General features: G+C 43.2%; 2 protein-coding genes across 4 annotated transcripts in view; one reads left to right on the top strand and one right to left on the bottom strand.

The window, feature by feature from the left end:
- LOC129812670 (uncharacterized) overlaps window positions 1–14063 on the top strand; it is a 60873-nt gene extending 46810 nt beyond the window's left edge. For both annotated transcript variants that reach the window (XM_055864431.1, XM_055864432.1), the window contains exons 16-23: window positions 163–275; window positions 482–614; window positions 791–930; window positions 1391–1514; window positions 1811–1969; window positions 2222–2387; window positions 2807–7438; window positions 13858–14063. In XM_055864431.1, coding sequence (XP_055720406.1) covers window positions 163–275; window positions 482–614; window positions 791–930; window positions 1391–1514; window positions 1811–1969; window positions 2222–2387; window positions 2807–2895 — 924 coding nt within the window. In that variant the 3' untranslated portion in view covers window positions 2896–7438; window positions 13858–14063. The remainder of the gene's footprint in view (window positions 1–162; window positions 276–481; window positions 615–790; window positions 931–1390; window positions 1515–1810; window positions 1970–2221; window positions 2388–2806; window positions 7439–13857) is intronic.
- Window positions 3742–16050, bottom strand: part of rtn4ip1 (reticulon 4 interacting protein 1) — a 27432-nt gene continuing 15123 nt past the window's right edge. For both annotated transcript variants that reach the window (XM_055864435.1, XM_055864434.1), the window contains one exon: window positions 3742–4007. In XM_055864435.1, coding sequence (XP_055720410.1) covers window positions 3879–4007 — 129 coding nt within the window. In that variant the 3' untranslated portion in view covers window positions 3742–3878. The remainder of the gene's footprint in view (window positions 4008–16050) is intronic.

Here is a 16050-nt window from a genome sequence, read left to right as displayed (position 1 = left end):
CTCATAGAATTCTTCACACAGGGCAACTTTGCTTAGGGCCGCTGAGGAAATTTTGGGCAAAATTAGAGTATACCCACTTCTCCAGCCACCACTACCTACCTGTAATCCACTGTACATTATGGCGGCCCTGTCTCATGTCAGTCTCCGATGTATGTACTGTAGGTCCAGCTGTTCTCAAAGCCTGGGTTCCAGGGCAGAGTGGTGTTACTGGAGGACAGTGTGGTATCCCTGGAGGAAGACTTCTACCCTGGCTCCTGTAGAGTACTGGCTGGGAGGTGAGCAAAAAAATCTGCTTTAAATGCAGCATGTAAACATCAATACTGTACCTTTTACTGTGCCTTTTGATAGGAAAAAAATACTGAAAGTGTAGGCTTTCCTTTTCTGTTGACGAAGACGTTGTCCAAGTGCCCTCTGAACACTCAAAGGGGACTTAGTACTGGAGAGAGCTATGTTGACTGTGTGCCTCTATGTTATGTTCCAGCTGGGTGGCATATGAGGGATCCCAGTTCACAGAGCACATGTTTGTCCTGGAGGAGGGAGATTACCCCAACACTGAGTCAATGGGCTGTCTGGGTCCTGACTCTACCATCCGCTCCATACAGACCATCAGCCATGTGAGTAGAGTGGGTTATGAGCGTTGGCATGGTATACATGCGTACAGTATTTGTAAACCTAAGTCATGTCTGTGTAAAGTGACTGCATATCTTAGAGATCTCCTGTACCTACAATACCACAATGATGTATAAGCTCACGTTTTTACCCACCCTCCCCTTCCCCCTTGTCTCTCCAGGAGTTCTCCCTCCCGTCCATAACGCTGTTCAGTAAGGTTGGCTGTAGAGGCCGTAGGGTGGTGCTGACGGGAGAGACGGTGAACCTGCAGCTGGCTGGGGTGGACAGACGCATACGCTCCCTGGTGATCCACGGAGGAATGTAAGTCATACCTGGATAGATTTGACCGTTTTTATTAGACGATTAAAAACAAACATTAACATTTTAAAGAGAGAGTTTCATTTACAATTCATCTCGGTTGGTTGAAGCACTGTCTAAGCACCTAATAAACCATCAACCAGGCCTCTATTTAATCTGTATCCCTGATACAGATTGATGCAGATTGCGCAATATAAATGTGAAGGTAATTTCCGTTTGAGCCGACATATGCAGCGTTTACAGTGAATGCAGTCTCCGCTAACGCGGGAACATTGCCTTTAAATTTCAATCGCACAGTAAAGCTGAACTTCCTCGATACGGATTGAATAGAGCCCATAGTTTTGCTGGGCTATTGTAAACTGAAACGGTGTGGGAAGGTTGATTGTTTACATTTGAGGTGTGTCAGAGATTTTGTATAAGAAGACCAACTGACTGTGTTGGATTGATTTCTCTTGTCCTACAGTTGGGTGTTGTATGAGGGTAGTAACCACCGGGGCCGTCAGATCCTGCTACTGCCAAGCCAACTGGAAGATTGGTGTAAGTTCAGCAGCTGGCCGCGAATCGGATCCCTGCGACCACTATTGCAGGTATGGAAGCGGGGCATGGTTCCATTTTAGATTCACATATTGCTGTCTATCCAATACAGTTTTCCCTATAACTTAACAACAGTCAATGGATTGCATCCTAACATGAGATCTGTGTACGCAACTCAACTTTTGCACTAATCTCATTTTGCCATCACTGCATGAATTACCCCATAATGCAAATAATATGCAGCCACCTCGTTAGGATTTGGATAATGACCACTGTCGGGTGAGAAGATCTCTTATCTAGCCTAGTCAAGCTAATGTTAAGTGTGTTGTTTGACTATTGCCCTCTACAGAAGCAGGTGTACTTCCGTTTGCGGAGCAGGGAGACGGGCTATGTGATGACCTTGTCAGGGCCTCTGGATGAAATCAAGCTTTTGCGGGTGCAGGCCCTGGAGGAGACAGGGGGAGTGGACCAGATCTGGATCTACCGTGACGGAGTCCTACGCTGCAAGGTACTTCATGGGCTCAAGCCTTTGCACTGAATCATCATTTCCACTCATTCCATCGCCACCAACTTCAACTGTTGCAGAACTGGCTTCCTCGTTCTTTCAACATAGTTTCATATCACGTGTTGAGCATATCCCAGTGCAATTGTCAATTATCTCTCATATAAAATCAAATGAAACTTTATCTGTACCATGCTTGTCAGTTTGTATTCATACAGAATCCACCCACATCTGAACCCATATTCTCTGTCTCTATAGCTGGTGGAGGACTGTTGCCTGCAGACATCAGGGAGCATTATCATGGCGGGCAGCAGGCTGAGTGTGTCTCCTCCGGAGCCAGGGATAGACAACCAGCTGTGGAGCATTACCCCAGACGGCCTGGTCCGATGCCACCTCAAACCTGACCTGGTGCTGGAGATTAAAGGTCAGATCAGTTCTTCTGCTCTCTCTCAGCTAGCCTTACTATCATTAGCTAAGAGCTACAAAGATAGGAGCTCTGGCGTTCAGCTCAGTCCCCATAGTTATAGTCTGGCTCCTTCTGGTGGTAGGTTTAGGACGTGTAGTTCTTTGTATTATCCATATGTTGCCACGTCCTCAAGCTATTGAATAGGTAGCCTACACCAAACCTAAAGATACACTCTCAAACTTTTGTATAATTTCAGCCAGTAGTTTTGAAAGCGGTGCTCACGAGACAAAAGTGGTTCCCGTTTTGTGTACTACGTCATCCATTTCATATATTTTACGTCCTGACCACTTTTTTTTGCAATTCATATAATATGTTACACATTTGTTGTGCTTAAGCTCCTGGAGTGCACGTTTAACTGCATTGTCTTCTTTTCACAGGTGGACAAAGTTATGACAAAACTCAAGTGATTCTCAATACATTTGATGAGAGAAAACACACCCAAAGATGGTCTTTGGAGATCCTGTAATGGAATGTCCATCTGGCCCTTGCCCTTCCACAGCAGCTCAGCTCTGTGATGCAGCTCCACCATGGGGCCCATACTCTTGCTTCTTGATGAAGTTTCTCCATGGGCCTTAGTGCTCTGTGATGCTGGTCTGCAGTGGGCCTCCAAACATTCTGCAACATTTGTTGAGCTTGAGAGCAGAAATTCCAAACTGTCTTTGTGAAATACAACCATAAACCAGTGATCTACTCTCTGAAGACAAAACTACACACGGCTATAGAACAATCTATCGAGCAAAGAGCACAGCATTTTACTTTGAGGACTTGACTGATGCTGTACAAATACCACAATTCATTTGTTCACTTACCTCTCATTGAGCATACCAAAGAATAACTGTTTGGGAATGTGCTAGTGTCTCTCCTATATTCATATCATTTACAATGACTTAAGCCCTGTGTTGATGCTGATTTTATCCACAAATCTCTTTTCTATGGTACTTTACCAGTCAATTACTGAGATCTGTTTTCTTACAATGTTGCAAATGTATATCCTTTTCAGCACACTTATTGTTCTATGGTCACAGATTCTTCATGTCATAGATGAACACTCCTTACATTCTCCAAATAATGTTTTTTCATGTCAACTTAATATTTTTCTAGACATCACTGCACAGTACATTAGCTTCTGCAGGTGTATAGATTTTGTTGAATGACTAAATATCAATTTCAACACTGTGCTACAGTATCATGCTAACCACGGTCTTGTAAATATGTCATCAAAATGCTGTTACATCTACAAAAAAAATGGTTTCCTTGATTGGTGTTACTATGGCGAAGAATCTCAATTACACTTTCAATGAAGATCACAAGGTCAAGGACTTGAATACGTTTTACTTATCACATAGCTACAACAGGCAGCCTCTTCTCAGACAGACACACAGTCATAGCCTTAGCACAGACGATCATAAAGGATCATTTCTCATAATGGATGCCTAAGGATTTCGCTGGTTACTCGGACGAGTCCTCTCCGCTGCTGATCTTGACCACAGTCTTCCCCCGAGCGTGTCCCTTCTCTACCTTCAGCATGGCCTGGGGCACCTGGGAGAAGGTAAACTCCTCTTCCACCACCGCACGGATCTGCAGGAACAGGAAGTGCGGTCACAGGAAGTTTAAAAAAAAATCGAAAACAAACCTGACTTTAGACATGTGTGAAGGGGACAAGGTCGGGATTCACTCAAAGGCTTGTTGTCGACAAGTGCATTGCACTTACCTTCAAAATAAAATGTATACTTTAGCCAAAATCTCTGCAGCACTTAGCATGAATTGATCTCCACAAACATCTGAGAAATTGCCTTTAAAAGGCGCATTGTTGGTAGTGCAGTGCACAGTTCTGCAACGGGCCTTTGAATGAATCCCGGCCAAATTGATCTTCCAAAAAAGAAAATGAATAACAGAAAAGGTTGAGTCAGATATGGTGCATCTGTCGGCACAGTAACCTACATTGAAAAATGGAGAGGATGGCTGTGATGATGAGTAGGCCACCGGTTCCTCTTCTACACAGAATGACCTGATCCTTACCTTTGTGTGGATTGAAGATAACCTATAATTGAAGTGGTGAGGATGTACTGACATCTTTCACAAAACTACGACGTACACCAACACTGTACACAACAGCACCCTGTTCAGCCTAGGATGCTCATCATGTAGGTGTATTGTATATTTGAAAATTAGTTTTACTTTAAACATGAAAAAATGACATTGACACAGTATATCGCATAGTCTGTTGCTAACCTAACATTGTATTGAGTCAACACACACCTTTGCATCCTGTTGTGTTTGTTGTCATGACAAACATACCAACAGCATGGTAGGACAACCAACTGTGGAGGATCTGGTGACCAGGCCAGGCTGAAGCTAGCCATCACCGTTTTATCAGAACAGAATGGAACCATGATGTCATTGTGGAACGCTTCCATAAAACCCAGGCAGGCCATCAAGAGACAGGAATCTGTCCCGCTTCCAGGCTGGGGAGTGGACCCGGGGGCTGACAAAGGGCCCGGATTAAGGGCCTAGCACCAAGATTACACTGGCCTTCCATCTTGGCCGGTCAGGACAGCCCCGACAATGCAGGTCTGATCTGGTCTGACCACACCAAACCCAGCCTGCCTCACTGTCTGTCTGACAAAGGAGAAGGGGAGGTGAGTGTAGTGTACGTGTGTTTGTGTGGCTTCAGCCAATTGATGGCTGAAGCGTACCGATTAGTTCCTCGACTTGGCCAAGGGGGTCATAAAACCCCATCTATTGACAAATATAATGTGGCACTCGGATGTAATGGTGCCACTTTTGACCAATATATTTTCACCCTTGAATCAATAGGCGCAATATGATATTTGCTAACCATATCAAAGGGATATTTCAGGATAATCTACTTCCCCAGAGTCAGCTGAAATCGTGGAAACCATTTTCATGTCTCTGTGTAAAGTATTAAGGAAGGCAGATGTATTTCGTGAGCCAACGCTAACTAGCAATTGCGCAATGACAAAGTCTATGGGTATCTGCTAGCATGCTAGAAATAATTTCATGGCTGTCTTCAGCTTTACAAAAACTCTGTATAGAGTAATGAAGTGGGTGCCCACTGACCCGCTGGGAGACACACATACACTCACAGTGAAGTGTGTCACATCCCCCCTTTGGGCAAAGACCCATCCAGGTCTTTTGTACATCTCACTCACCCTTTTATGTCAACACAGGCAGAGATGATCAAGTCACAACCATCTGCTCCACTATAGGTCCTAGATATGGCTTAGTTACCTACTGTCTGTCTCTGAGAGAGTGAGTGAGCTGTGTCTAATTCTCTGTGGTCACAAGAGTAATAGGGTGAGGTTTCTAAGGCAGCCTGTGTTTAATTTTTAAAGCACACTTACACAAAAGCCATATAAACCTAAAGAAATGTCAGACTCACAAATTGACGCAATACTATTAATTGAGTCTCTCACTATTATGGCATGTTGTTGACTATCTATTCCCTTCTGTTACTATACCATTTTAATGGCACAACGATAAACCCATGAGGGGAATGTCTATTAAAAGACTTACCCCTCATGGAAGACTATTAAAGACCTAGTGCACTACTTTTGTGAGAGAAAAAAAATCTTCAAAAAAGAACAAATAAAAACGATTTATTTATTATACACTGCTCAAAAAAATAAAAGGGAACACTTAAACAACACAATGTAACTCCAAGTCAATCACACTTCTGTGAAATCAAACTGTCCATTTAGGAAGCAACACTGATTGACAAATGCAGGCAGCACGGCACCTCCACGTCTCCTGATGTACTGGCCTGTCTCCTGGTAGCGCCTCCATGCTCTGGACACTACGCTGACAGACACAGCAAACCTTCTTGCCACAGCTCGCATTGATGTGCCATCCTGGATGAGCTGCACTACCTGAGCCACTTGTGTGGGTTGTAGACTCCGTCTCATGCTACCACTAGAGTGAGAGCACCGCCAGCATTCAAAAGTGACCAAAACATCAGCCAGGAAGCATAGGAACTGAGAAGTGGTCTGTGGTCACCACCTGCAGAATCACTCCTTTATTGGGGGTGTCTTGCTAATGGCCTATAATTTCCACCTTTTGTCTATTCCATTTGCACAACAGCATGTGAAATGTATTGTCAATCAGTGTTGCTTCCTAAGTGGACAGTTTGATTTCACAGAAGTGTGATTGACTTGGAGTTACATTGCTCAAAAAAATAAAGGGAACACTTAAACAACACAGTGTATATATATTGTTGTAATTCTGAATTTTTTTAGGGCACCCCTCCTTCCCGCAGCTACATGTACGGTTCAGAATATTAGGGAATAAAAGAAAGCCATCTAAATATGCATATTTGTCACCCTGAAAATGTCCACATTCAGTTCTTCAACCCATGGTAATGTTGGAAGGTTAGTGAGCATATTATTATATTAAATTATAATAGGCAGAATAGTGTAGAATGACCTTGTCTATTGCCTGCACTAACCATGGGGTTCAAACTGTTATGACTTGGTTTGGGCTCCGCTCCATAAAGATTTCAATTAGCCTACATGTATTTGATTATTTTTATATTTTAAACTGTTACTAATGATCCTCAGCTACAACCACACAGCAGTGACGTGTTAACAGAGGAAGCAAATGAAAGTAAATTAAACAATGGAAATAAATGGAATTATAATGTAGGCTATACCAACTGAAGGAAACAAACAGTAAATTGAGAGTTGAATATGTGGTTATTGGGCCTACTTACGGTCGATACTGACAGTGGCTAATATTTAACATGAAAGAAATGTTAATAATTAGTACTGCTGTTTATTGACTGATCAGATAAGACTCTTTCATTCAATTGGACCACAATCATCTCCACCCCTAAATAGGGATGGCACTAAATCAGGTCATAAAAGAACAACACAGAGATTGGAAAATACATTTGCAATTCAGCTTCGTTGCATTCTTCTAAACGGAGAGTCATATTCAGACCATGAACTGCCTGATGATCTTCATGCTAGTGGCTCTTTTAGTCATTGCTTGTAAGTCAAATCAAATTCATTCTAAAAAGGCAGTATATGTGCTCAGCTTCAACTCAGCTTCGATTATACAGTTGAACAGATTTTTTATTTTTATTATTTTTTTTGTAAAATGTAAAAACTATAAACTGTAAAAACTATTTTAAAAACTTGATAAATGTGCTATAATGGTAGGAAATAATGAGATTGACATTTTTCTGGTAATTCCAGGTGGAATACAAGAGGCATCTGCATCTCTAAACTTATGTTTCATTAGTGGGGGTGGGTGCAGAAACCTTCGTTTGTGCCTTGCTTCTGGTGGTACTAACATTGGAAAAATGGGATGTACATGGCCGAATGTGTAAGTTTATCAATGACCGAAACTGACTTGATAAATCAGAATTGTAGCATCCCATTATGAATTACAAATACATTCCAATTACTGTATGCATAGCAGTAATATCAGACTGGACTCACGTTTGCTATTTTACGTAAATCTTTGCTCCTCAAATAAGTATATGGAACGTTTTGTATCGCTACTAAAAACAGAAGATTACTTGGTGGAGGGGGTGACTGGTGGGGGTGGGTGGCGTATACTGCGACCGAGTAGCAACCCAAAGGTTGCAAGTTCGATGTGCGTCCGGGACAAGTGTAGCATTACCCTTCCCCTAACCTTGACCCAATTCACCTTTTATTAAATTCTTCTAACCTTTTGTCGTTTTCGTTCTACGTACACTTTCTCCTAACCACCAACGTAAATTCTCACCATAATTATTCTTTGTTGTTAGACGCAACCAGCAATTTGGTCTCCGAGAAAGATCTCTATTACTATAAGTCCTCCCAAGACATATGATAAGATACACCATCCAATTTGTATGCTATTGTACGGACGGGTACGACCTATGATACTATACCTCCTCTAATTCGTATGATATTGTATATTGCATTGACCACTATTCCATTCATAACGTAATGTAACGTAACGTAAATAGCATTGCACGAGCCTTGGCTTGTGCAAGCCGGAACATCTCACAGGGGCACGTTTATTTGTCACATGCTCAAGTACAATGAAATGCTTAACTTGCAAGCAGTACCCAACAGTGCAGTATTTAATATATAAAAAAGTATAACTAATGAGGAAAAGATAAGAAAAATACCAGTGGTGTAAAGTACTTAAGTAAAAATACTTTAAAGTACTACTTATGTAGTTTTTTGGGGTATCTGTACTTTACTATTTATATTTTACTACATTCCTAGATATTTAAAACTTGTTACTCCATACATTTCCCTGACAACCAAAAGAACTTGTTACATTTTGAATGCTTAGCAGGACAGGAAAATTGTCAAATTCAAGCAATTATCAAGAGAACACGTGGTCATGCCTATTGCCTCTGGCCTGGCAGACTCACAAAACACAAATTAATCTTTTGTAAATAATGTCTGAGTTGGAGTGTGACCCTGGCTAAAAACAAGAAAATGGTGTTGTCTGCTAATATAAGGAATTTTAAATGATTTATACCTGTACTTTTTATACTTAAGTATACTTAAAACCAAATACTTTTAGACTGTTACTCAAGTAGTATTTTACTGGCTGACTTTCACTATTACTTGAGTAATTTTCTATTAAAAAGGTATCTATACTTTTACTCAAGTATGACAATTGGATACTTTTTCATCCACTGACAAATACACAAGAAATAAGAGAGGAAGCTATATGCAGGGTAAATTTGGCACGGCAGGTGGTTAGAGCGTTGGGCCAGTTAAATAAAGGTTAAATAAAAAGGGATTGGTGTATTTGAGGTACAGTACATGACCAAAACTATGTGGAGACCTGCTCATTGAACATCTCATTCCAAAATCAGGGCATTAATATGGAGTTTGTCCCCCCTTTGCTGCTATAACAGCCTCTACTCTTCTGGGAATGATTTCCACTAGATGTTGGAACAGGGACTTGCTTCCATTCAGCCACAAGAACATTGGTGAGTTCGGTCACTGATGTTGAGTTTTAGGCCCGCCTAGTAGTCGGCGTTCCTATTCATTCCAAAGGTGTCAGATGGAGTTAAGGTCAGGGATCTGTTCAGGCCAGTCAAGTTCTTCCACACCGATCTCGACAAACCATTTATTTTTTGTTGTATTTTATCCCCAATTTCGATCTTGTCTCATCGTTGCAAAACCCAACGGGATCGGGAGGCAAAGGTCGAGTCAGGCGTCCTCCAAAACATGACACGCCAAACCGCGCTTCTTAACACCCGCCTGCTTAACCCGGAAGCCAGCGGCACCAATGGGTCGGAGGAAACACCGCTCACCTGACGACCAAGGTTAGCCTACAGGCGCCAGACCCGTCACAAGGAGACGCTAGAGCGCGATGAGACAAGTAAAGTCATTGTTGTGGAGTTAAGATTTCCCTTCACTGGAACTAAGGGGCCTAGCCCGAACCATGAAAAACAGCCCGAGACCATTATTCCTCCTCCACCAAACTTTACAGTTGGCACTATGCATTTGGGCTGGTAGCGTTCTCCTGGCATCCGACAAACCCAGATTCGTCCGTCGGACTGCCAGATGGTGAAGCGTGATTCATCACTCCAGAGAATGCGTTTCCACTGCTTCAGAGTCTAACGGCGGCGAGCTTTACACCACTCCAGCCGACACTTGGCATTGAGCATGGTGATCTTAGGCTTGTGTGCGGCTGCTCGGCCATGGAGACCCATTTCATGAAGCTCCCGACAAACAGTTCTAGTTGCTTCCAGGGGCAGCTTGGACAATTTTTACATGATACGCACTTCAGCACTCGGCGGTGCCATTCTGTGAGCTTGTGTGGCCTACCAATTCGCGGCGGAGCCGTTGTTGCTCCTAGACGTTTCCACTTCACAATAACAGCACTTACAGTTGACCGGGGCAGCTCTAGCAGGGCAGACATTTGACAAACTCACTTGTTGGAAAGGTGGCATCCTAGGACAGTGCCAGGTTGAAAGTCACTGAGCTCTTCAGTGAGGCCATTCTACTGTCAATGTTTGTCTATGGAGATTGCATGACTGTGTGCTCGATTTTATACACCCATCAGCAACGGGTGTGGCTGAAATAGTCAAATCCACTAATTTGAAGGGGTGTCCACATACTTTTGTATATAGTGTAGATATGTACATGTAGGCAGGGATTAGGAGAAAGTAACTGGTAGCAGGAGAAATCATAATAATAAGAGTAAGCTGTATGGCAGCAGCATAGGTGGTGGGTGTGTGTATTGTGCAAGAGTGGCAGTGTAGGCGTGGTAGGCGGATTTACATGTAAACATGGATGAAAAGTGACTGGTAGCAGGAATACATAAATACTAATGGTAATATATACAGTGGCAATAAACAGTATGTGAACGCTTTGGAATGACCTGGATTTCTGCATAAATTGGTCATAAAATAGACAAACACTTAAACTAATAACACACAGATTATTGTATTTTTCTTGTCTATATTGAATACATCATTTAAACATTGACAGTGTAGGTTGGGAAAAGTATGTGACCCCTAGGCTAATGACTTCTCCAAAACCTAATTGGAGTCAGGAGTCAGCTAACCTGGAGTCCAATCAATGAGACGAGACTGGAGATGTTGGCTAGAGCTGCCCAGCCCTATAAAAAAAATAACAAAATTTGAGTTTGCTATTCATAAGAAGCATTGCCTGATGTGAACCATGCCTCGAACAAAACAGATCTCAGAAGACCTAAGATTAAGAATTGTTGACTTAGGATTAGAAAAGTATCTCTAAAAGCCTTGATGTTCATCAGTCCACGGTAAGAAATTGTCTATAAATGGAGAAAGTTCAGCACTGTTGCTACTCTCCCTAGGAGTGGCCATCCTGCAAAGATGATTGCAAGAGCACAACGCAGAATGCTCAATGAGGTTAAGAAGAATAGAGTGTCAGCAAAAGACTTACAGAAATCTCTGGAACATGCTAACATCTCTGTTGACGAGTCTACGATACGTAAAACACTAAACAAGAATGGTGTAAATGGGAGGACACCACGGAAGAAGCCACTACTGTCCATAAAAACATTGGCTGCACATCTGAAGTTCATAGAAGAGCACCTGGATGTTCCACAGGGCTACTGGCAAAATATTATGTGGACAGATAACTAAATTTGAGTTGTGTGGAGAAAAAAAGACACAGCACACCAACATCAAAACCTCATCCCAACTGTATAGTATGGTGGAGGGAGCATCATGGTTTGGGGCTGCTTTGCTGCCTCAGGGCCTGGAGAGCTTGCTATCATCGACGGAAAAATTAATTCCCAAGTTTATCAAGACATTTTGCAGGAGAATGTAAGGCTATCTGGGGCGGCAGATAGCCTGGCGGGTAGGAGCATTGGGCCAGTAACCGAAAGGTTGCTGGATCGAATCCCCAAGCTGGCAAGGTAAAAAAAAAATTGGTCGTTCTGCCCCTGATCAAGGCATTTAACCCCCTGTTCCCCGGGTGCCGAAGACGTGGATGTCGATTAATGCAGCCCTCCGCACCTCTCTGACTCAGAGAGGTTGGTTTAAATGCAGAAGCCACATTTCAGTTGAATGCATTCAGTTGTACAACTGACTAGGTATCCCCCCTTCCCTCTCTGTCCACCAGTTGAAGCTCAACAGGACAATGACCCAAAACACAGAAGTAAATCAACAACAGAATGACTTCAACAGAAGAAAATACGCCTTCTGGAGTCCTGACCTCAACCCGATTGAGATGCTGTGACATGACCTCGAGAGCGGTTCACACCAGACATCCCAAGAATATTGCTGAGCTGAAACAATTTTGTAAAGAAGAACCGTCCAAAATTTCCCCTGACCGTTGTGCAGTTCTGATCCGCAACTACAGAAAACGTTTGGTTGAGGTTATTGCTGCCAAAGGAGGTCCAACCAGTTATTAAATCCAAGGGTTCACATACTTTTTACAGCCTGCACTGTGAATGTTTACACAATGTGTTCAATAAAGACATGAAAACGTATAATCGTTTGAGTGTTAGTGTGCCCCAAACACACTGTGTTTGTCTATTGTTGTGACTTAGATGAAGATCAAATGAGATTTTATGACCAATTTATGCATAAATCCAGGTAATTCCAAAGGGTTCACATACTTTTGTAAATTGAGTAAACAGTAATATAAAACAGGGGTAATAGTGAATATAATGAACAAAAATATAAATTAAACATGCAACAATTTCAAAGATTTTACTGAGTTACAGTTCAAATGAGGAAATCAGTCAATTAAAATACATTTGCTTGGCCCTAATCTATGGATTTCACATGACTGGGAATAAAGATATGCATCGGTTGGTCAAAGGTACCTTGAAAAAAATGGGCCTGAGGATCTCGTTCTGGTATTTCTGTGCATTCAAATTTCTATCGATAAAAATGCAATTGTGTTGGTTGTCCGTAGCTTATGTCTGCCCATACCATAACCCCAACACCACCACGGGGCACTCTGTTCACAACGTTGACATCAGCAAACCGCTCGCCCACACAACGCCATACACGTGGTCTTGTGAGGCTGGTTGGACGTACTGCCAAATCCTCTAAAAACAACATTGGAGGCGGCTTATGGTAGGCTTATGGTAGAGAAATGAACATGAAATTCTCTGGCAACAGCTCTGGTGGACATTCCTGCAGTCAGCATGCGATTTGCACGCTCCCTCAACTTGAGACATCTGTGGCATTGTGTTGTGTGACAAAACTGCACATTTTAGAGTAGCCTTTTATTGCCCCCAGCACAAGCTGCACCTGTGTAATGATCATGCCGTTTAATCAGCTTCTTGATTTGCCACACCTGTCAGGTGGATGGATTATCTTGGCAAAGGAGAAATGCTCACTAACAGCGATTTAAACAAATTTGTGAACACAATTTTGAAAGCATTTCTTGGATCTTTTATTTCAGCTCATGAAACATGGGACCAACACTTTACATGTTGCGTTTATATTTTTGTTCAGTGTCGATAGATACTAATGTTAATGGCAATCAATAATCAATGAACAGCAGCATAGTGGTAGTAATAAATCTAGTCAATAATCAATTAGCAGCAGCGTAGGAGAAGCCTATTTTCTAATTCTGTAGCGTGAGGTACAAGTACAGCCCCCACAAGACGCTAGTCTATCATAGGGCCTTTCCCCCAATCTATATCCTTAACGCTGAGTGCCACGCAAAGACGGATTGGTTCACATTTTTACTGTCTTTGGTATGACTCGGCCGGGCATCGAACTCCCAACCTTCCAATCTCAGGGCGGGCACTAACCACAAGGCCACTGAGTTGGTCGTAAAGTAATGTATCATACTAAATAGAGGGGAACAGATTTATGTACCAAATCTCTAGAATTTCCAGAGGCCACGTTGGTAATATTCAATGTTTTATATACAGCTATAAATGTTGGTGTTGCGTACAAATCCAAACCAAATCTATTGGATGCTTTCCCTTTCAGATGCTGTAAATGATACCGGCCAGAGTCTTGACAATGGCCACTGAGGATCCCATGGAACATTCACCAAGAGTAGGGACTAGGGGGTGTTAACCCCTGTGTCTTGCCCAGATGCCCAACTGGCAACTTCTACTGAACTGATTCCTGTTTGACCCTTTTGTCATGATTTGTACTTCCCTTTTGCAGAATAAAATTGCAATGAGAAAACACTATTTGTTCCATTTTCAATTACACAACACTATATCACAACAACCTTTGAAAGGTATTCACACATGCTTTCTTGCGACACATGAAATAGACCTACAATATGATGCTATGCCTTGACCTGGAGTACTGGTCCCACTTTCATTGTATAGCTGATATACTTTAAAGCCTAAAAGTGCAGTAAAACTGATGCTACGAGGGCTCCCGAATAGCGCAGCAGTTTAAGGCACTGCATTCCAGTGCTAGAGTCGTCACTACAGACCCTGGCTCGATCCCTGGCCATGATTGGGAGTCCCATAGGGAGGCGCAGAATTGGCCCAGTGTCATCTGGGTTTGGCCGGTGTAGGCCGTCGTTGAAAATAAGAATTTGTTCTTAACCGACTTGCCTAGTGAAATATAGGGTCAATTAAAAAAAAAAATTCTTTTTTAAATACAATAGTATAGAGCCAGGCTATGATATGGCACTGTGCGATAACACAAATAAGTGTTCTGAAGCGGGGCAAGTTTTACAGATGAATTTCCTTCCCTCAGAGAAAACTGCTACATTCGGAGTTGCACATAGCTGCACTCCTCACCAAGTCAACAGCCTTCACCTATCCGTCATTCAGAATGCCTTCGTATGGGAATAGCGATCCCGGTTACAGCAGCATGGCGGCCAGCGCAGGCTCTTTATCAGTCTGGGTGGTTCTGAGACCCACTGTTGATGCTGAAGCCCAAACCAGAAGAATCCAAATAGCAGCCCATGTCCAAGGAGGGACTAAGGCTTGTGACTGGGGGACCAGGGTGGAGGAAGGTGGAGGAAGGTGCATTCCAGCCTGTTGCTGCTCTTCTGGCTACGTTGCCCTCGGCCAGTTCCGCCACATCTTCTTTGGTGGCAGAGGACACTGTTCTTCCGCCCTGCAGCCAGCCTCCTTCATGGGCATAGAGATCGCCAGACCAGGGGGCTCCCGAGTGGCGCAGTGGTCAAAGGCACTGCATCTCCGTGCAAGAGGCATCACTGCAATCCCTGGTTCGAATCCAGGCTGCATCACATCCGGTCGTGATTGGGAGTCCCATTGGGTGGCGCACAATTGGCCCAGCGTCGTCCAGGTTTGGCCGGGGTAGGCCGTCATTGTAAATAAGAATTTGTTCTTCACTGACTAGCTAAACAAAGGTTAAATAAATGTTTTAAAAATCAGTATGCCCTACCTGAAGTCCCTTGGGGTAGGGGGGTCAGATTCGGGAGAGTTGTGTTCTAGAAGTTCAGTTCAGAGGACGATGACAGGAAAGTGATGATGAGAAAGACAGGAGTCTCTACCTGCCCTGATGGGCTCCCAACATCTCATTGGTGGATTTAGATGCGAGGTCACTGCAGCCACACACAAATCACTTCCTGTCCGGACAGGAAGTGGCCCTTGCCATGGAGACACATGCAAACACTCCAGGGAGACATTTTGCAGAGTCTGATTGTGGGCAGTGGTGAAGCATCCCAGGGGCTGCAGAGGCTACTCATGTTTCTGGATATGACACTACCTGAAACACCTGTTGTCAAATACAGCAAAGAACTCAGCCCTTAACAGAGCATGTTTGTAGAGGGCAGGGCACATTATCAGACCAGAACAAATGGACAGGGGGAAAATCAAAAGCTAAATCCCAGTCTAGAGAGGAAACCCTCCTTTTTGGCAGCTTCAACTTCCAACACTTCCTCCATCCCCTTCTCCTCCTCCACCTTTTACCAAGCCCTGCCATCACCCCCATCCTGGCCTTCCTACGCTCCTGGGGCTGTGTTCACTTCCTAGTTTGTGACCAGCTCGAGTTTGGACTGCCTGTGCCCCAACTCCCTGGAAACACTGAGGCTTCAGCCACAGAAGGGCGTCGTCATCAAACTATATGTTTCTGGCAGCTAAGTCAGCCTACTGGACTTTGATTTCATGGACTATAAATAATGTACATCATGTACATTCTACAGTGAAATTGTATCATTTGACTTCAAATTGTGTTTATTCATTAGCA

This window comes from Salvelinus fontinalis, chromosome 16 (assembly GCF_029448725.1).
Source record: "Salvelinus fontinalis isolate EN_2023a chromosome 16, ASM2944872v1, whole genome shotgun sequence".
Lineage (NCBI taxonomy): Eukaryota > Metazoa > Chordata > Actinopteri > Salmoniformes > Salmonidae > Salvelinus > Salvelinus fontinalis.
Note: the sequence above shows the minus strand (reverse complement) of the source record. Positions and strands in the feature narration are given on the sequence as shown.